We start from the raw sequence: 22,063 nt of genomic DNA on the forward strand, positions 1-22,063 counted from the left end.
GTTCTACAATTTTAAAAATGCAGTAATTAAGCTTTTAAATGTGAATGATTTAATCTTTCTTTCATCTCTGGGAAACTGTACCAGACAAATCTTGTTTTCACACAGCAATCACTCATGTGCTGACACTTGAGAGATGAAGGCTTGGGGAAGTTACTCAGGCAGCTGAAGCCACATCCTGGGACCAGGAGCTCTCAGTGAGAGCCTGGCAAGAGAGCCCACCACGCGCTTCTCTGCTAGGGAGCCTGCAGGTAAGTGGGATGGAGGCTGAATGAGGAGTAAGAAGCAACGTGTTCCAGACAGCACGAGAAGCAGCTGTGCCTGTGCGCACCGCGGTGGATGCGGGTGTGCACAATGGGATGCGGATGCGCAGATGTTATGTGGGTGTGTAGATGGGACACAGTGCGTACGCGGGGACACGCATGTGTAAATGGGATGTAGGTGTGTACGATGGGATGAGGGTAAGTAGATGGGACGTTGGTGTGTAGATGGGACATGAGGATGAGGGGACGCAGGTGAGTGGATGGGGTGTGTGGACTAGACGGGGGAGTGTGAATGGGACAGGGGTGCATAGATGGGATGGGGGTGCATGGATGGGATGGGGGTATGAGGATGGGATGCGGATGCGAGGATGGGACGGGAGTGTGAGGACGGGATGGGGATGCGAGGATGGGACGCGGGTGTGTAGATGGGACAGGGGTGTGTATGATGGGACATGCGTGTGTAAATGGGATGTAGGTGTGTATGATGGGACAAGAGTAAGTAGATGGGACACGGGTGTGTAGATGGGACATGGGAGTGATGGGATGCAGGTGATAGGATACAGGTAAGTGGATGGGGTGCATGGACAGGACGTGGGTGCGTAGATGGGACATGTGTGTGTATGATGGAACGGGGGTACATGGATGGGACGGGGGTGCAAGGATGGAACAGGGGTGTGTAGATGGTGGGGGGGATACTGTGGGGTGAGGATCCCTATTTGACAGAGGAAGAAACCTGGGCTGAAGGAAATTGGACTCCTTTCCTCACATCACAACATAAGAGGCAGAGCCAGGAGTTAAGCTGTGAGTCTAGGAAAACGCATTAACCTGAACTACAGACAAGCATTGAAAATACATCTCCCTATTACGATGCCCAGAATCCACAGTGAGCTTGCACTTAGCTCGTCGCTGCAGGCCCTGCCCCTATAAATCCTACTGGCTCACCCGGCGCCATCTCCCACCAGCGCACCCAGACCCAGTCTTCCATGGGCCCACCGGACCCTGTCTCCCACTGGCCCGCCAGATGCTGTCTCCTACTGGCTCACTAACACCATCTCCCACCATCCCACCTGGTGCCGTCTCCTACCGGCTCACCCGGCCCCATCTCCCACCGGCTCACCAGGACTCTGTCTCCTACTGGCTCACACTAACAATGTCTCCCACCCTACCCTGTTTCCCACCAAAAACAAGTGAAGGAAGGGTCTCAGGAAGGCAGGAGGGCAGTGTGGCCTGAAACCATGCATTTTCTACCCCGTCTTGGATCCTGGCAGCTCCTGCTCCAAACCTGGACCCCTCCCCCTGGGAGAAAAACATGTGTTCTCAGCTATGCACTCTGAAGTCTGCACTGTAAACAAAGTGTAACCAGTGTGCCCTGTGCACTGATCAGAAAACCAACGATCCAATCAGCTTCGACACTAAAGCCGGAGGAAATCAGCGTGCACAATTCTCCCTATGGAAGGGAAGGAAAATGGAGACTCACCTGTCGTGAACTGGCCTTTCAGCTTCTGAAAGACAGGGTCTTGTGCAGTGGCCTGCGCCCGCCGGGCCAGAGACTCAGAGGCTGCGCTGGAGAACATGGTCGAGACGTTGGACACATTCTCCAGGCCCACCCCAAACGTGCTCACCAACTTCTTCACAAAATTGAGAGTGTGGGGGGTGATTTTAGCATCGGACACCGCTCCGCTTTTCTCAAACGCCACGGAGTAACATTTCGCCAGGCCCTGTTGGAGCTGCCTGAGAACCTGGTAGAAAAGAGCCAGAGACAACTGACAAACACAGCCCTCCACTCCAGAACCAGCAGCCAAAAGCACCTATTGAGTGCGGCCCTCCCAGCCCAGGGTCATCTCTGCACCCCCCGGCAGGACCCACACACAGCAGGCATGAAATCAGCGTGTGCAAGAAACGGGACACCTGTGCATGCCACATGGGAGCAGGCGCTTTTGACCTTGGGGAGTAAGGGCCCTCAACATTCAAAAAGCGAAAACAGAAAAGCCCCACTTTTTTGGATCATACACTTGTCTGCGATTAGCCACAAAACCCCTGCATTTTCAGGCAGCTGTACTGTTCCCACCGCGTGTCTGCGTGCACCGTGCACACACGAGACTTCACGGCAGTAAGGAGCTGGCCCCGGGGCTCAACCAGGTAAGCATCTGGGCAGTGAGGCGTGGACTATTCCGTCATCAGCTTAAGCCAACGTTATTAAGGAAGTGTTCTGACTGCTGAAAAGACCCCACATCCCTACAATTTCCCATCTATGGAAATTATAACCCTGTTACTCACGCCACTGCTCCTGCTCACACCTGGTTAACAGTGGCACTCAGGTCACTGAGCTCAGGGACGTGAGCACGGCCAGCATTTTAACAGCAAGAAGCGGCTTCCTCAATTCCACCTTCTTTCATGTCTTCTACTTTGAATCTTTAAGGCTGTACTAGTGTGCAGAGATAGCTATTTGCCTGGTCCATGGTTAAGTTCAACAACAAATATATAAAAGGACCGGCAACTAACTCAAGGGAAGAGAGCCACAGAAGCATACAGAACACCACGTCCCCTCTACAAGGAGCCACCATGTGCAAGATCAGAGCCAAATACCTCTTCATGCCAATTTTCTCTGAACCAGACCATCTGATCGACGATGCCTTCCAGGGAAGACAGAAGGGTGGGGTGGAGCTCTCGCTGCATGTGCATGATTCGGCTGCAGCGCCACATGGGTGCTGTTGCTCTTATGGGCCCTGGATCTGATGCAGAATGGGACTGGTTACCCACTGAACTTGGCTGCTGCTGTCCAGAATCTGAGAGCAACACACACAACGCCAGTGTCAGCGCAAAACCGACAGACGCCAGGGCTCGGAGCGCTGCAGGACCCATGGGCCAAAGGAGCGCTGGTTCCTGCCGGCGTGTGAATCCCTACAAGACCGCTTCCCCAGGGACTGCGTGGGAGAAGGCCCTGGTTCTAGGCGCAGGTGCGCTGAGGGACGCGGGGAGGGACAGCGCAGTTGTCTACAATGCGGCTTCAATCCATTCCATTAAATAAACCCGTGTATGTGTTTTAGGAGGATGCAGATGTGACAACACGCACCTGGACCTGGTGAGTCCAGGTGAGGGCGCACAAGAGTTCCCTGAGCACTCCTTTTAATGTTTCTGTTACGTCTGATCATCCTAAACATAAATGTTTGGAAAAATATCTCACAATCTGTTACACGTTCCTTGCTACTATAAACTCAGAGAATCTAAAAGCAGTTAATAGGAAACTGGTTTGGAAAGCCAAGCCAATTGCAAAATACTGCTTTTGAAAAATACGGTCATTTTTCCCTGTGAGATACATTGCAGAGCCTTTAATGACCATTTTTTTCCTGAATTTACCTCTCTACACTTAGTCTTAAAACTAAAAAACCTTAATTTTCAAATGACCAAGACATGAAGCCACCTAGGCAGACTGACTCCCCAGAGGTTAGAGCTGAAATGTGCCATGCAGCCCTCATCCACCGCCTCTCACCAACCACGCACGGCCCACGGCCCTTAGGAGACTCAGCATTGAAAACAAGGGGCAGTAAACGGTCCTCTCATTATTTAAAGCACCCTGCCTAGTGGGTAACTGAAGCCATCAAATCAGTTGTTGCTTTGCATACAAGGGCTATTCAATATAGATTAAAAGTCTTACATTGTGAGTGAAATTTCACCAACATCTGGTAAGACTGACTTCAATGCTGATTCTTCTCACAGCTGAAGATACTCCTCATAACTTACACACACACACACACACACACACACACACACGGCAGCTGGCATCTGCTGTGTACTGGGATGCACTTACTACTAAGGAGAAAGGTAAACTTTACAGTTTTCTGAAGCTGAAAATTTCACATATTTTTCTCTACCTATAGATCAAATCACTTGGATAAATGAACGCCTATTACATCCTGGCAAAAGAGAGACTGTACTCAGGTCAGACTTTGCTTCCTGCCCTACAGTGCTGCCCACTGAGGAGAGATTGGCCATAGCTAGGAGTGAGCTGCAGGGCAGGGGTGGCTGCGGTGGTCTGTCTGGATGTGGGGCACCCCCTGGAATGAGCCCTTCCCGGCCTGGCCTACCGGCCCCACCCGAGACGTACCGCTCTTGTAGCGTTCCCGCTGTTCTATTTTCAGGGTCAGGTACAGGGTCCGGATGGGAAAGTAGACCGCTTGGGGATACACGCGTCCAACCTGCTCAGAGACAAGATGTTATAAACAGTGCTGCTCTCTGCTGAGCTCTGGATAAAGATAATTGGTATTGAAAATAACCAATGTCAAGTCAGAAACAGGTGTTTGATCTGCCTTTGGACCAAGGAAGCAAATACTGCAGCACTGATCTAACGCACAAGGCCAGGTTCAACAGCAGGCAAAATATTTAATTCACTTTAAAAGAGCCAAGACACATCAACACATGCATTTCATCAACTCCACCCAGGAACTGTGAGTGACAGGGAAACCACGCTTTCCTTCCAGGCAGTAAATCTGAGGAAGGCAAAATACGTGTGTCCCCAGATCTCACTGAAGCAAATAAAAAAACAAACAAATACCAGCTTATCTGTCAGGCACAATTCACTGTGGATTGTGAACTAATTCCATTATCAAATAACTTTATTCTGCCTAACTGCAGCTGGGAGGAGATGGAGGGATGTCCGTTTCAGTTAAGAAACTCCCATTTTATTGAACTGGAGTTCTGTGACTGACAGGATAGTACCATGTCACTTGCATCTTTCAGAATGTGCCCATGAAAGGAAGAAAGGAATAACATCTAAGCCGTCACAGGCAGAGGCGGCTGCTCTTGAACCTGAGATGCTCCAGAAGTGATGAAACCAAGTAGGTCGGACCTGCATCCTGAGGATAAGCGCTACACAGAATGCTAGGACTCAAAAACACAGCTGCCTCCTCAAGGAAAACCAGGGCATAGCTCAGGGCCCACATAGCACAGGTGCTGCGTGCAGGAAGGAGCCAGAGGAATGGGTGGGCAGAACGCTCGGGCCCAGCTCCTTCCTGAAGACCTTCACGGACTCCTGCAGCGCTTCGTGATTTTACAAAAGCAACCACGAAGGCGCTGTGTCCCAAACCTCACTGTAGCCACGCTTCCGCCGTTTCTGGTCCTTCCTCTATGCCTGGGTCTTTTCACGGGAGAGGGACATCCTGGAATCATTCTCAAGAGATGGTTATGAGAGCCTTTCCATAGGGCCCTGGGCTGTCCGCTTCCCCGGCCTGGCCCCACTGCCCTTGAGAACCATGGGTTCCTTATGATGCAGCTCAACTGTCGAAAGGGCGACAGTCACAATTGGGCATGTTTTAGTTTAAGGGCAGCTCCGAAGAGCTCCCAGCATATGACAAAAAATCAGAGGAAAACTACCAATCAGATTCAGGGCTCACTGTCATTCTCAGGGTACCCACTGGCAATTGTATGTTTTACTACGAGTTTATTTTACTTGCATTATATATGGGAAAATGTTTAAGAAATTAGAATTTTAACAGTGAACTGCTTTATTAGCTATTTCATTTCAACTCTGATATATTCTTTAATAACTTTTAATTATACTTTATATTAAATAATATCTACATGATTATATCTTCCCATCTCTTTAACTTGTTTTTAATACTTTGAACACTCAAATTTACTTTCTGGGAAAAAAAAGAACGCAAAATGAAGACACAATGTTTTGTGCACGTGAACAAGGCCACCCTGCTCTTCCCACCTGGCTAATGAGGTTCAAGAGCAGCTTTCCCTCCGAGCCAACCAGGCAGGTGAGCAGCTGTGGGATCCAGGCCAGCCACTGGATGGGTGGCACACCAATGCAGTACTTGTCGACGGCATCTGCCAAAGTGTTTTTGTCATCATCAAAACTCAAAAGCCACAGCACCTGAGACAGAAGGAGAAATTCTAGAGTAGAACGACAATTCTGAAGCCCTCAAGCAAGAGACTTTTTCCCCAACATTACAACACTGTATAGAGCGGCTTTACTGGCCATGTAAAAAAAAAAATCTATAAGCAGGCCAACATTATTGCTATACTTAATGTAAATCTTACAGTATATATAACCTAAAATTTAAAAATAGATGTTCTCTTTAGTTTTTTTGTGTTTTGTTTTTGAGACAGTCTTGCTTTGTCACCCAGGACTGGAGTGCTGTGGTGCGATCTTGGCTCACTGCAACCTCCACCTCCTGGGTTCAAGCAATTCTCCTGCCTCAGCCTCCCCAGTAGCTGGGACTACAGGCACACACCACCACGCCTGGCTAATTTTTATATTTTTAGTAGAGATGGGGTTTTGCCATGTCGGCCAGGCTGGTCTTGAACTCCTGACATCAAGTGATCCACCCACCTTGGCCTCCCAAAGTGCTGGGTTTACAAGCATGAGCCACCACGCCCGGCCTTTTGATTTAGTTTTAATAACAATTACTTGCTGATCTAATCCACTGGCTAGCACTGACCAGTGACCGACTGCAAGACAGCAACAGGAAGATGCCTGGGGCCTGCCCACCCATTAACTTACACTCATGATCTCATCCAAACAAAACGAACTTTTGCTAAAACTCTCAGAATGCTCATCACCCCGGCAACAGGTAGGCCACAGGCTGGCAGCCAGGTGTCTATGGACTACTGAAACAATTACATCTGGGTGTAGGCAACCCGGAGCCAGGCACTGAGGCAGTGCGTGTAGCTGTCTCTGTAGTCGGCTTTAACTGCCATGTGCTGGTGTACATTCCAAATTTTTACGTTAAATCAAGGAATTCTAAAAAATCCAAACCTTTAATGGACAAAATAGGAAAGGGAACAATTTATTTTTGGGTTTCCTGCTGGAATTAATTCTGGGTTTTACTTGTCTGCTTCTTGGTGGAAGACAGGAAGCCACATGAAGGGGGAACCTGAATGTTAAGTGCACGTCCTTCAGTGAGCACGTGGGTGACACCCACCCTGAGCTCAGGGCTGCTGGGGGGCACGGTGCAGAGAGAAACCCACAACCACCCCAGCACGCCGGCTCTGTGGCTGTGCTGACAGCAGCCCTGCAGGGGAGGGATGACAACCTAACGGGCGTCTAGGAGGGAAGTTCTAGCTCCACATCCCCTCCTCAGCCCTCTGTTCGGTGTGAGCTCCCTCAGGCAGTGCTAGACTTGGGCTCTACGTGAGGCTTTGCCACTTGGAAGTTCTGGGGCCCTAAGAGTGTCCAGGCCTCAGTTTTCTCAGCTTTGAAATGGAACTGTGAAAGATACTTCGAACAGTGATGAGGATTAAGAGTTAAGGCATGAAATCATGCCTCACACCCAGCACGGATGAGTAAACTGTAGCTAAATTTCTGTCCAAATCTGAAGGCGACAGATGGCCTCTGGTCAAAGCTCTTTTTTTCGGTCTCACCTTGGCTAAGTATTTCCTCGATTTGCTCTCGTTCTGATGCCGGCAGGCGTGCAGGTAGCAGGTGATGGCAGACACGCCCAGGTGCAGCTGCCGCTCCTTCACGAAGATGTTCTCCAGGTAGTCGCCCCACATGGCCCAGGCTTTCACCAGCACATCGTGCATCTGCACAGCTGCAGAGAAGGCTTTGTTTGCCTCCTCGGACCTGTGAGGAGACAGAAAACCAAAACGTGTATGGTTTTCAATTGAAGAGAGCTTCACGTAACCTGAAATTAACCATTATAAAATGAACACTGCGGGGCATTTGGTCCATTCACAATGTTGTGCAACCGCTCCATAAGCAGTCGCTCTGAATCCCTCCCACCTCCAGCCCCTGGGAACCTGCAGTCTGCCTTCTGTCTCTGTGGATTGACCGGTTCTGTACATTTCATAGAAGTTGAATCATACACCATGTGATCTTTTGAATCTGGCTTCTTTCACCTAGCACAGTGTTTTCGAGGTTTATCCATGTTGAAGCCTGTGTCGGTGCTTCATTCTCTTTAACAAGTGAATAACATTCCATTGCACACATAGAACATAAACATTTTGTTTATCTGTTCATTTGTGTTGTTTCCACATCTTGGTTATTGCAAATAGTCCTGCTACAAACATTCCCGAACAGGTATCTGTTTGTTTCAACACTTCTGGGTGTATACCAGGGAGTGGAAATGCTGGTCACGTGGGAACTCTATGCTTACTTTTTGTGGAACCGTCAAACTGTTTCCACAGCAGTTATATCGCTTCACTATTACACCAGCAATGTACCAGACATAGCAAGGGAACTTCAGACCCAGGTGCTTTATGATACAGATGCAAACATCCTCGACAAAAATGAGCAACCCAACTCCAGCAGCGGATTAAAAGGATTATCCATCATGACCAAGTGGGATTTATCCCAGCAATAAGGGTGGTTCAACACAGAAAACAAAAAAGTCAGTATAAATAAAACCAATCAATGTGATATACCACATTAAAAGAATGAAGGAAAAAAACCACAATCATCTCAGAGGACACAGAAAAAGCCATTTGAAAAAAATCCAACGACATCTCATGATAAAAATACCCAGCAAATTTAGAACAGAAGGGAAGTTCCTCAAGCTTATAAAAGGCATCTACAGAACACCCACAGCTAACATCATACTCAAGGCTGAAAGACTGAATGGCTTTCCCCAAGATCAAGAAAAAGACAAGGATCTCATCTCTTTAATTCAGCACTGTACTTGAGGTTCTAGTCAGGGCAATTGGGAAGAAAAAGAAATAAAAGGCATCCTTATTGGAAGCGAAGATGTCAGTCCATCTCTACCTGCAGTTGACACGATCTTATACACAGAAAAGAAGAATCCCCAAAAAGCTATTAGAGCAAATACACTCAGCAAGGTTGAGAAATCTAAGATCGATATACAAAACCCTGGTATTTCCAAATGTTAGCAACGAGCAATGTGAAAATGAAGAAAATGGCTCCATTCACGTGACAATATTGAGGAATAAATTTAACATAAGTGCAAGACTTGTACACTAAAAACTAAAAAACATTGTTGAATTAAACTAAAGACCTAAACTAGTGGAAAGACATCTTGTGTTCACAAACTGGAAAACCTGCTTCAGATGGCAAAATGCTCACAAACTGATCTACAGATTCAATGCAATCTCTGTCGTAATTCCAACTGTTTTGGCAGAAATACATGAAAATAACCTAAAATTCATATGGAAATATGAGACTCTACATAGCAGATCAATGGAATAGAAGTGAGAGTCCAGAAATAAGCCCACAAAAAATGGTCAACGGATTTTTGTTTTTTGGGTTTTGGAAATGGGGGTCTCCACCATATTGTCCAGGTTGGTCTCAAACTCCTGGGTTCAAGTGATCCTCCCACCTCAGCCTCCCAAAGTGCTAGGATTACAGGTGTGAGCCACTGGGCCTGGCCTCAACTGATTTTTGATGAGGGTGTCAAGACCATTCAATGGAGAAAGACTAGACTTTTCAGCAAATGGTGCTGGGACAATCGTATATCCACGTGCAGCATAATAAATATAGACCCCTACCTCACACCACATAAAAAAATTATTCAAAATGGATCAGAGACTCAAATGTAAGAGCTAAATCTATAAAACGCTTAGAAGAAAACATAAGAATAAATGCTTCTGATCCTGGATTAGGGTACGGTTTCTTAGAAGATGTGAAAAGTATGAGCAACAAAAGAAAAAAATACATGAATTGGACTTCATCAAAATTAAAAACTTGTACATTAAAGGACACTATCAAAAAAGTGAAAAGACAGCCCACAGAACGTGACAAAATACTTGGAAATCATATATCTGAAAGAGACTTTTATCCAGACCTATAAAGAATTACAAACTAACAATAAAAACCAAGAAAAGAAGCTCAGCATCAACAGTCATTAGGAAAATGCAATTCAAAACCACAATGAAATATATTTTATACTCATTAGGATGGCTATAATCAGATAAATAATAAGAAAATAACAAGTGCTGGTGAGGATACGGAGAAATTAGAAACCTTAAACATTGCTGGTGGGAATGTAAAAATGGTACGGCCAACGGTGGAAGATTGACAATGTCTCAAAAAGATAAACAGAGAAGTACAATATGACCCAGATATTCTGTCCCCAGGTATATAACCAAGAGAACTCAAACATGCTCACACAAAGACACATATTCAGTGTTTACACCAGCATTACTCATGTAGCTAAAAAGTAGGAACAACCCACACATCCATCAACTGCTGAATGGATAAACAAAATGTATGGATACCCAATGGAATATTATTCAGCCATGAAAAGGAACAGGTTACTGATACATGACAGCACATGGATGAAGCTTGAAAACATCCTGCTAAGTGAAAGAAGACAGTCACAAAAGGCCACACAGTGTATGCTTCTATTTATATGAATGTTCAGAATAAGCAAATCCATAGAGGCAGAAAGTACATTAGTAGTTGTCAAGAGAAAGGGGGAGCGGAGAAAGGAGAGTGACTACTAACAGATACAGGGTTTACTTAGGGGATGATGGAAATATTCTAGAATTAGCTAGTGGTAATGGCTGTGTAACACTGTAAATATACTAAAACCCACTAAATTGTACACTTTGGAATGGTTGTGTCTGTCATATGAATTTAAAACATTATACAAAAAGATAAAACCTTTTTATGTTGACAAAACTGCTTCCTAATTTAAAAATAAGCTAAACATGCAAGCCCCATAGACTGAAGATGTGAAAAGCAGGCACTGGAGCCTACACAAGGCAACAGGCAGCATCTTGTGAGTCTACCTCATTTGCATGATATTTACAAAATCTCCTCTGACGTTTACTTCTCTAAACCAGGGTTTGGCAACCTTTCCTGCAATGGGCTAGACAGCGAATGGTTTAGGCTCTGCAGACCACACAATTCCTATCACAACTCCTCAACTCTGCAGTAAAGCGAAAGCAGTCACAGGCAACATCAGTGGGGAGGGATGTGTTCCAATACCACTTCACTGACAAAAACAGCGCAGTGGCTGGATGTGGCCCCCAGGCCATCCTTTACTAACCCCTGGTCTAAAGCAGGAATCATCTCCACAAAACGAACCAGCTCTGTAAATGGCGGACTGAGGAAATGGGGAAATGAATCCATGTTATCAGCAGTTCTGTGATCCAGTAGCTCATTTGAGAAAAGCTTTTAAAATACTACACACCAAATAGGCTTATCAATTTGTCACAAGTTACTCTTTTTGCAGAGGTGCAATACCTAAAAAATCCTACCTAATGACTGTCACCAAATCATACCCATTTCTAGCTTGAGCTTCACATTGGCTTCAGGTTATAAATAACTTTAAATAATCTGATGCATTTTTTCTATTATCCTTTCAATATAACATACATACTTGTTGATCTGAGCCAAGAACATTCCCTTCAGTGCATAAAATTCGGCTGTCATCTCTTTTGTGAAGTATTTTAAATTTGTAGATTCAATAACTTCAAGGCCCTGTTCAAAAAAAATGAGCAGAAAAAAAGTTCTTGAAATTTCTAAACAATATGAAAACTTCATAAAATACTAATCTAGGCAGTAAGTCCTATGAGTCATTGACCAATGTACTTTAAATTGACAAAAGATTTGCCTACCATGAATATTTATTGATTGACGTTCAGAATTTAAACTGAATTACTAAAACTAACTTTAAGTATTTAATCCTAAATACTTAGGGGTCTTATTTTCTCCAAAGCTTTATAGGTCTAGTCGGTTTTATTGTTCTTATCAAGATTCCTCTGAAAATAGTCAAAATCTATCTTAGATCCTCATAATTCTGTAGTGTGTAATTTTTTTCTTTCCTTAAACACATTAACTAAGTATATAGTAGGACAGAGACCACAAGAGACTGTAATTCACAGTCAAGTAGCTTCCTTTCCCTTTCGTGTTTTGGAAGGACTGTTTCCCCCTTACTGAGGCTGTATTTGTAGAAAGTTCAAATCCACCTTCCTTATATTCTGAACCAGGAGACCCCACATGGCCTCATTCTCTACCTGGCCTCAATCTCCCCCTGGCCTCATTCTTCAAGTGTCCTGTCCGCACCTGCATGCACTCGTTTTTGCCCATGACGCCTGCCAGCTGGAGGTAGCATTTAACTTGCTGTCGAATCTTCTGGAAGCAATCCACGATAGGAACAGTTGGAATAGTATGAATCCGACTTAATATATCCAGAGCTACATTGACCAGTCCTTGTTTCCGGGCGATTTTTCCATACTGGATGATCGCTGAAGCTGATGCATGAACCCCAAGCATAGCATTATTTGAACTGGGATCATGCTGAGAGCTATTCTCATAGGCAGTTACAATCGCTAGAGGGCAAAGAAAGGAATCATCAGCCCACACCGATCCTCTTTCAAAGCACTTCACAACAAGGCTTAAATAAAAAATGAAACACACACACATGGCTTATGAAAATGGGCAGCTCTGTGATAAACCCTCGTTACTTTGTATTTTATGCCATAAGCAACTTTTAAAAGGTGCTAATTCTTGAGTGGAGTGTTACCATCTTGGCTAACCAAATCATAAAATGACAAAGGCTGCTCTAAACACGTGGATGCCTGACAGGTTTAGGGGATAAGAGGGGGACCAGGAAAACCAGAAAAGGCCACGCAGAGCCACCTGAGCACAACTCGTCCTGGGATGGGGCCTTCAACACAGAGTGCCATGGCTCAGAGCGTTGATCCCCCCAGCCTGTACGATTCTGCCCCAACTAGAAAAATGTAACAGGTACAGAAACAAAAAACAAAACTTTACTTCTTCTACCACCTTCATCTTTCCCTGCACCATTACCACCCCGACCTGTCATTCCCTACCCCAAAATAGAAAACCTGGGGGAAAAAAAAACCAAACCAAACCAAACCAAAACACAGAGACGAAACCAGAACCATGGGGCGTCTGGAAAATTACATGATGAATGCATGCCGGACCAGGTCGGTTTACCCTGGTAATGATGCTGCCTCCACATGAAGATGCTGCTCCAGTGGGACAAGTCGTCAGACACGATGGGCAGTCGGTTCCTCCAGGTCTTCACCACTGTCTTCATGTCGTGCAGGCTGTTGTTCCTTCCCAGGTTGGTCGGCTGTAAGCCTGCGTTGATCTGTGCAGCTTCCTGGAGTTCGATGATTTGCTGGGCTGCCTGATGGGACCAGCATAAGAGACTCTGCGGTAAATGTCAGTAAAGATCAAACGGGAAAAACACACCAGAGTCCATTGGGGAACTGATTATCGCAAAGATCTTATGATGCAATTACCAAAGGAAGCACTCTCGTTTACACACAGACACCTGAGATCCCACATTTCATTTACTGTTCACCCCAAACACTACTTTCCTTATGGTGTCTCCAATTTTAAAACCTCAGCCTGTGGCTCCTGAGAGACAGGAGACTGGGAGAACGATGGTACAGACACCAAACCTAGCTAATGGGCAGTCCTCAAAACTCCTCCTCCTGCTGTCCATGCCCTTTGCCACCCTCCCTGCCCAGCTCTTTGTCCAGCAATGCCTAAGGTCAGGACAGCCTGGCATCCCTGCTGCAGGCGTGCCTTTTCCCAACGTGCCTGCTAAACCCCACAGCCATACTAAGCACCTGCAAATGTGGTTCTCGTGACCTCTTTGGACCCATAAAATGTAAACACATTTTGAGTCACCATCCTACGAGCCTGGGAGGTAGACTACCCTTAAATTCCAGATGCGCTGTTGGCACCAAACTTCTGATACCACCTTCTCACCTGGAAGGCCCTGGCCACAATCCTCAGCCTATCCAAATTCTGTCCTTGGCTTCTATGGCGCACACGATATCTCCCTTCCCTCAATCCTCGTTATCCTGATTTTCTGTCTGATGAGCATGGCTCTGAATCACAGTCTCCCTCCAAATGTAAATTTGTTTCTATGGCTATGCCCGCTGTCTCAGGTTCAATGCTCCTTTGAGGCAGAATCTATTGTTTTAAAATGTTTTTTAATCTCCTAAACATAACACTTAGTTCAGTACTCTGTATCTTGGTTGACAGTAATTTTTGAAATTGCCTAGAAGAATCTGTGCTTTCTGTTTATATTTCAAATTTAACTCATTACATTCAGATTTCGGAAAACATTTCCTAACCCTGTCCCTCCAGCTCCCGCCAAAAGCTTGCTGAAAACAGAGCGATGGACTCTGTAACTGAGGGTGGCACAGTGGGCACTGAAAACAATCCCTCAGGCAAAATTCAAAACCAGAATCACTGTGAGGATGTCTTCAATCCCGCAGAAACGCCGACATGTTTTTCTCAACGTTTTAACTGTGGCCTTCCTTTCCTGAGGACGAGTATAAGTGGGAGAGGACAAGACAAGCAGAAGGAGTTTCATCTCTGCCGTCCAGTGCAGTCTGCAGACCTAAGCCTGGACACCGGCGCTTGGCTGCAACAGGCCACGGGCCTGTGCTCGCATGGGGGCACCGCACGCACCTGTAGGAGAGGCGTGTGCACGTGGGACACTACGTGGGGCAGCCGCCGCCACTCGCGGATGGCCAGGCTGCTGGCCATCTCCACCAGGCGCTCGATGAAGCTGAGCTGCTGCTCCTCGGGGTGGCAGATGGCCAGGTATCCGCGGTACATGTTCACCTTCCAGGCCATCTCCTTCGGACAGCTCACTTCCACCTGGCAGTGAAAGAACGTGACACAGGACGTGAGGGGCCTTCTTTCCCTCAGTGTAAAGTGTCAAACAGGAAAACAATCACTTTTTTTGGTCACTAGGTATGCAAGGCAATACACAGAAATTAGGCTATAGAAATGTATTTTCTTTAGAGAAGTCATGCGTTGACACAGTCTTTTCTGGATACTCTCCTTTTCTAAATTCCAGTGAGCGGCCAATCTCTCTAGCTATGAAAGCATACCACAGGCTTCTGGCTTTAAGGTCATCAGTTGTTCCAAAGAAAAGAAACTGATCAATGCTGTTATAACAGATCAGATGAAAAATCACACAGTCTGCTAACAAGTCAGCTGGCATTATTATTATTATTATTATTTTGAGACAGAATCTTGCTCTGTTGCCCAGCCTGCAGAGCAGTGGTGTGATCGCGGCTCACTGCAACCTCTGCCTCCCAGGTTCAAGCTATTCTCCTGCCTCAGCCTCCTGAGCAGCTGGGATTACAGGCGTGCGCCACCATGCCCAGATTAATTTCTTGTGTTTTTAGTAGAGATGGGTTTCACCATGTTGGTCAGGCTGGTCTTGAACTCCTGACCTCAGGTGATCTGCCTGCCTCAGCCTCCCAAAGTGCTGGGATTACAGGCATGAGCCACCGTGCCTGGCCAATCAGCACATTTTAAGCTGTTAAATATATATTAATCTCCAGTATGATAAGTATCAGTGTGATTTTTTTTGAGACAGGGTCCCCCTCTGTCATTCAAGCTAGACTGCAGGGTCATGCTCATAGCACACTACACCCCTCCAGGGCTCAAGTGATCCTCCTGCCTCAGTGTCCCAAGCAGCTGGAACTACAGGCATGTACCCCACACCAGGCTAATTTTTGTTTATTTTTTGTAGAAACGGGGGTCTTGCTGTTACCCAGGCTGGTCTCAAACTCCTGGGCTCAAGTGATCTGCCTGCCTTGGCCTCCCAAAGTGTTGGGATCACAGGTGTGAGCCACCACGCCTGGCCTCATGGGTGTAATTTTGAATTGCTTCCAATTCATATTGTTATCCTGGGAAATTAAACCGTTCAGGTGTTAATTCAGGTTTACATGAACATGAGGGAACATGTGCAAATTTTACTGTCATTTTAAAGCCACACTTTCTCCCCTACTATAAAATGTCCCCCAGATTTCCTGCACTCCAGCGTCAGTTCCATGGAGCAGCCGATGAGCCTGGGCCAACCGCTCCTCAGCCAGGTGGAGACCACGTGTTCCTTTCTGCCCTAAAAGGCCTTTTTTTTTTTTTGCCCATTACCTTCTGAAGAAAGCACTGGAACGCCTCACATTTTGTTAATCTCATTTAAAAATATTAAAAAATTTTTTTTCATGAAAGTTTTCAAACATCTCTGTGATTAGAAAGATGGAAGGACATCTCTATGATGGGAAGTTTACAGGAATTGCTGTGGCAAGATCAATAAACATTCCTCTTTGGAAAACAATAAGTAACAATAAAAGGGACACACTTGAGTGCCATGATGGTATCTGTCCCAAGGACTGCATGCAATAATGGTAATAATGACACCACCCCACAATTATATGACACTGCGGCTTGTTTTTGACATCTTACTCTTCCAAAGCACATTCATGGTACCTCTTAGTTCTCGATAACCCACTGAAGAAGAAATTCAGGAAGGCAAACAAGACTACAGCAGCTTCCAACATTACCCTCCACATTGGCACCAATGTCACAGGGTCTGGACTCGAACATTAGTTGAGATAGATTTTTGCCAATTACAACACCTACCCTCAGTTACACTAAGAACAACGGCATCTCTTCTATTTTCCCTACTGAAAAAAAGCTAACCCACTTACTAAATGAAACCAAGAAACTACCCTAGGAAGCACAGAAACAGACAGAAGTAATTTGCTGAATCCTTTTCAAGACTATTTGAAATTAATTTAGTGCAGATTACCCAGGATGTTTACTCACATATTTGAGTTTTTTTCTAAGCAGTGAGTAATTTACAAGTTTTATAAAATGATAAAGAATCTATGAAAGAAGAAATGCATCTGTGAGACCTCGGGACCATGTGACACTGCATATATCCAGCTAAGGGAAACTTTGGGAAGGAGAAAGAAGGGAACATTAAGGTGAGCTACAAATACTTATTCAGTTTTATGTTTTGTCAGAGTAAAGAAGGAATAAGCAATTGTAAATGCATTCTGACAGCAAAATATATACAACTGGTCCTCCATATGTGTGGATTTGACCAACTGTGGATAGAAAATATTTGGGGGGAAAAAACTGCATCTGTACTAAGCATGTACAGAGCTTTTTCTTGTCATTCCCTAAAAACTACAGTGTAACAAAACAACTGTGTAAGTAGCAATTACACCGTATTAGGTACCGTAAGTAACCTAGACAGGATTTAAAGAACCCAGGCGGCTGTGCAGAGATTATATGCAAATACTACACCGTTTTATATCAGGGACTTGAGTGTCCGTGGATTTTGGTATCACTGGGGGGTCCTGGATACTGAGGGAAGAATGTATTTTTACTGATATAAATAACTGGTTATTTCTCTAAGGAACACAAACTCCCTGCATCCAATGAGTCATTTCCCAGGTCCCAAACCAGAAGTCAACACCTGGCCTCGATTCCATCCTCTAGTTCATAGTTTGTGACTATTTCTAATCTTCAATTTCTCATTTTGTAAAAGTGTCATTACTCAAATTCAGGAAAGGTGTTAGAGACAATCAAAAGGAACCTTTCCTTCCCAAAAGCTATCTTTCCACTGCCAAAATGCTTGTTCTAAGGGAAATCTCCCAAGAGACACCTGCAGCTTCAGGAAAAGGGACCCAGGCAGCGGCAGGGATGCCCCCGGGGCGTCTCACCTGCACCAGCGCCTCCTTCATGGCAGTCCAGTTGGACACCCGCCAGGCGCACTCCAGGACGAGGTAGGGGTTGATGTGGCCTTTGGACTGGCCGTACTCTGTCAGGGCTTCCCACTGGTTCAATTCCTTGGAGCATCTACAAGACCACAGATCCGAGAGCAAAAGCTCAATCATCAGCGCACTCATGAACTCACAAAGGCAGGGACAGGGTTTTAAGGAGCAAATTTCCATTCTACAGAAGAACAACACAGTAAGAGTGGACTTCTGCGGGACATGGAGGTGTGCTCCATTGTGGGGTGAGCCTCCTGCCCACCCTGGACACCACAAACCACCTGCTATTCAGCAGACAGCCCAGAGCACTGGAGCCAGGGGAGATGCAGGGACAGTTTACTGCTTCTCCAGTCAACTTGTTTAATTACTCAAAGCTTTAAATGCTGGTTTTGGGTTTCTGTTTGTTCTTTACGTGGCCATAAAGTAGCAAAGCTTTCTTTAAGAAACACTCATTACAAGAAAAGGTCAGAGATTTTTCCCTGGTTCCCTTAACTGATTCATGCACACGTCAAGCACCGTGTTTGGCTTACCGAATCCAGTGGTCTTCCCAGAGCTGGTATTCAGGGAAAATAGCAGGGGAGGCGTTACTCCTCTCATGTTCTTTTTTGGCTTTATCCATTGCCTTTTCATAGGATTCTTGTGCCTAAAAAAAGTTAATGCTTTTAAATCACTGTTTAACTAGAAACACACCTTTTCTTTCTTTTTAAATTTAAAACTTAGAACTAAGTTTTTTGAGATGAGGTTTTGCTATGTTGCCAAAGCTGGACCCAAACTCTTAATTCCTAGGCTCAAGGGACCCTCCTGCCTCAGACTCCCTGAGTAGCTGGGCTACAGGTGCCTGCCTGCACCTGGCTAAGAAACACAGCCTTTTTACTGCCATGGCCCAGTTGTCTAGAGCACACTGAATCACAGACCTGGGAGCACATGGAGCTCTTCTCCAGGAGCACTAAATGCCCACGGCTCTCTGTTCAGAGACAGAAGACAGTGGGATTCCCTGAACAGAATGGAAGGAGGGGAGGCTGTCCAGACGTGGGATTACTTTCTCCATCCTTTAGTAATTGAAGCAGGAGCTGCAAGGCCACATCTGCTTCTGGAGCTTCCGTGGCACAGCACCCTACACAGTGCTAGGAATTGCACCCTGAAATGGTGGCCTGAGCCACATTGAAGGGCAGACACAGGGAGTAAAACGTAAGCAAAAACAAAACCTATCGCTTCCAACAGGACCAACGACGGGAGGGAAAAAGCATCCACGCTGGCATCTAATGCAAAGGACTTATCAGGACTGTGCTTTAGCTCATGTCATATACGTAGGTGTCTCTTAAATGCAGACTTCAGTCATAGGGCCTTTATGTGCGGGACTGAAATGCTTTAAAACGTATTTAAATGTGAACTATGGGCCAGGCGCAGTGGCTCATACCTGTAATCCTAGCACTTTGGGAGGCCGAGGTCGGCGGATCTTAGGTCAGGAGTTCAAGACCAGCACGGCCAACATGGCGAAACCCCGTCTCTACTAAAAATACAAAAATTAGCTGGGCATGGTGGTGGGCGCCTGTAATCCCTGCTACTTGGGAGGCTGAGGCAGGAGAATCGCTTGAACCTGGTAGGTGGAGGTTGCAGTGAGCCGAGATTGTGCCACTGCACTCCAGCCTGGGCGACAGAGCAAGACTCCATCTCAAAAAAAGAGAACGTGAACTCTGACTTGAGGACATTTTATTAAAGAACCGTTATAAATGACCTCTCATTACGCACCCAAGCCCGTCAGTGGTCTGAGGTTTACCTGCTCAAAGAACCCGTGCTGCTCGTAAGCAATCGCAGTCGCTGTCTCCGAGTACTTGCACCGCTTCTGCCACAGACCAGCCCACATATCTTCCTCTTGTAACAGGGAGTAAAGCTCCGCAAGGGAATCCAGTATCTCCTGAAAACACAAAGTAAGGTTCCTGAGTGCTTGAGACAGAGACTTTTTTTCCCCCCTAAAAATACAGTTTCACTGTGCTGTCATTTGAAATCATTTGGGAGGAGTATTTATTTAAAGTGTGAAGTCACTGGCAGGGAAGAGGTAATTAACAAACTGAGGCGCACCCTCACCTGCTGCGGCGGGGTGATGCTCTCCTGCTCATAAAACTCCGTTGTTTGCTTCGGCTTTATCTGAAGACTCAGACCCTTTTCAAAAGCCTGGTGCTCCAGCATCAGCGTGGACCGGAACCAGAGGTTGTGTGTTTTCCCCAGGTACTTCAGGACGCAGGGTCGGATGGGGATTGGCGGCACGCACTGGGACATGGCTTCCACAAAGCAGTTCAGCGCGCTGGGCTGGCAGTCCCGCTGCACCTGGTGACTGCCGCTGCACAGAAACGGACTTATCTCGCCCGCGAGTGCCTGAAACCAAAGCACATGTCATTTAGGCCTTCATTCAAAAATCGGCAAGTCTTGCTGTCTCTCTCAATGCAAGAATACCTTTCCTAATTCGCTCGAGTGACAGCCAGCGGTTCCCTCATTCTCTGAAACTTGTTCAAGACTGTGTTCTTTTATGAATACTTACCAAAAGCTAAAACTACAATTTTTCAAAACAGGATTTTAAAGATACACTCACATGCTGCTGTCTGTCAGAGAGGATCTTCCACAATCTGGGGAAAAGCTGGACCCACGTCTTCTCTGCCAGCGTCGTGGAAATGTGGCACAGCTGAACGAAAGCGCTGAGCAGCGCTCCAGTCTATGAACAGAAAGACAACAGGCTGAGATGGCCACAGGCTGGGGGTGCCTCGCACAACCACGCTCAGAAGACACCCATGATCTGTCTCATACATTATCGATGCTCCTCCACTTTCAAAGTTTCAAAGATCTGAGAAAATGCCACGTTGGAGTAAAAGCCCACGGATCCTGAGTGGTGGGAAGCCATGGTGCACTTAGCAGCCAAGCCCAGGCATCCCGAGAGGCTCAGCAATGGCGCCTGCATTTGTCCTTAGTTTTTAAGGGGGTTTCCTAACACTACTGATCCCACCATATCCAAGAAGAACAAAAACACTGACAAGACTGAAAGAGTAACTTAGAAGGACACAGATGTCACCGAGGCCCAGGCCACTGAAAATAGGAAAGTGAAAACACACATTTATGACATAAACTATTTGCCAACAGGTATTATTCTGAAGAACAAATCAAGAACTGAAAGTTCAGTCTCTGCAATCTGCAGTGGACAAGAGGCAGGAGAAAATGACCGAGACGGACTGAAACAGAACAGAAGAGAACGGAACAGACTGGAACGGAACGCCTGGACAACTAGAGCCCAAAGTCGAAACTGAGGGCCCGGAGGGCACAGCAAATCCACAGTTGTGTTTATCTCATCCCAGCCCTCTTGTTTTTGAAGATCTGATCTGAATTAGCTGTCAACATTCCTTATTAACAGCCAGGTTTCTAGCTCTGCCTGAGGCTGCTCTAGCCCACAGGAGACACCCTACATGGCATCAGGCAGTGGCGCAACGGGGCTGGGGCACATGCTGACAGCCACACTGTCCCTGCTGCCCTGGCACGGTGGCAGAGTGCCAGGGACATGATTATGCTTTCATTTGTCCTGCAGCAAACCCAAGGGGGAAACCATGGGCACATTCACGTTTCTACTAAAAACAGACACCAAGGATACAAATCTTTCAAGGAAAATGGGTGAAAACATTTAGGTTAAGAACGCTCCTAAGTATCTGTCATCAGGCTGCCCTGTGAGGACTGTGATGAAGTAAGCACAGTTCCCCTCACATGGCCACACACTTCACCCTGACCAGCCCATCAGGGGCTCTCAGCTCCACGTCAGTTTAGCGGAGACCAAGAGCTGGGGAGAATCGAAGAGCCCAGCGAGGTCACTGACCTGCTGATAAAGCTGCTCAACTCCAACCGTGGGGGTTTGGCTCAGAATCCCAAAAGACACAATTCTATACACCCTAACCCCGAGTGTCGAAATCCTCAAAGATCAAAATCCCTGAAAAACCATCGTCACAGCACAGCTGCATCAGGTTAGAAACTATTACCTGTTACTGTCTGCATGGTTTAAGGAGATGCCTACGGGTGCCATGTTTACAGCATCAACTTGACTGGACTAAGGAATACCTGGAAACCTACCTAGTAAAGTATTATTTGGGGTATCTCTGTGTATGTTTTAAAGAATTTTTAAATTGTTTTTTTCCAGCATTATATTTTCGGGATTTGAGAGGTTAGAAATTTTGATCTTTAGGGATTTCAACATCCGGGATTATGATGTTCAGGGTTTTGTGTCTCAGGATTACAGTCCACTCCTGCTCCCCAAGTCCATGGCTTGTTCTGATGTACACACTGTCCCAAAGAGGTGC

The 22,063-nt window shown here is 46.1% G+C and overlaps 1 protein-coding gene across 9 annotated transcripts in view; it reads right to left on the bottom strand.

Moving 5' to 3' along the window:
* The window catches only part of TRRAP (transformation/transcription domain associated protein), a 134,320-nt gene that overhangs the window by 16,615 nt on the left and 95,642 nt on the right, over positions 1–22,063 (bottom strand). For 3 of the 9 annotated variants that reach the window (XM_031012670.2, XM_055393170.1, XM_031012666.2), the window contains 14 exons: positions 20,323–20,442; positions 19,821–20,108; positions 19,513–19,650; positions 18,266–18,378; positions 17,685–17,820; positions 14,626–14,817; positions 13,096–13,324; positions 12,232–12,497; positions 11,546–11,646; positions 7,629–7,830; positions 5,974–6,138; positions 4,366–4,456; positions 2,847–3,046; positions 1,738–1,999 (listed from right to left, as the gene is read on the bottom strand). In XM_031012670.2, coding sequence (XP_030868530.2) covers positions 1,738–1,999; positions 2,847–3,046; positions 4,366–4,456; positions 5,974–6,138; positions 7,629–7,830; positions 11,546–11,646; positions 12,232–12,497; positions 13,096–13,324; positions 14,626–14,817; positions 17,685–17,820; positions 18,266–18,378; positions 19,513–19,650; positions 19,821–20,108; positions 20,323–20,442 — 2,503 coding nt within the window. The remainder of the gene's footprint in view (positions 1–1,737; positions 2,000–2,846; positions 3,047–4,365; positions 4,457–5,973; positions 6,139–7,628; positions 7,831–11,545; positions 11,647–12,231; positions 12,498–13,095; positions 13,325–14,625; positions 14,818–17,684; positions 17,821–18,265; positions 18,379–19,512; positions 19,651–19,820; positions 20,109–20,322; positions 20,443–22,063) is intronic. The other 6 variants (XM_031012671.2, XM_055393171.1, XM_031012672.2 and 3 more) reach the window with 3 other exon arrangements.

This window comes from Gorilla gorilla, chromosome 6 (assembly GCF_029281585.2).
Source record: "Gorilla gorilla gorilla isolate KB3781 chromosome 6, NHGRI_mGorGor1-v2.1_pri, whole genome shotgun sequence".
NCBI lineage: Eukaryota > Metazoa > Chordata > Mammalia > Primates > Hominidae > Gorilla > Gorilla gorilla.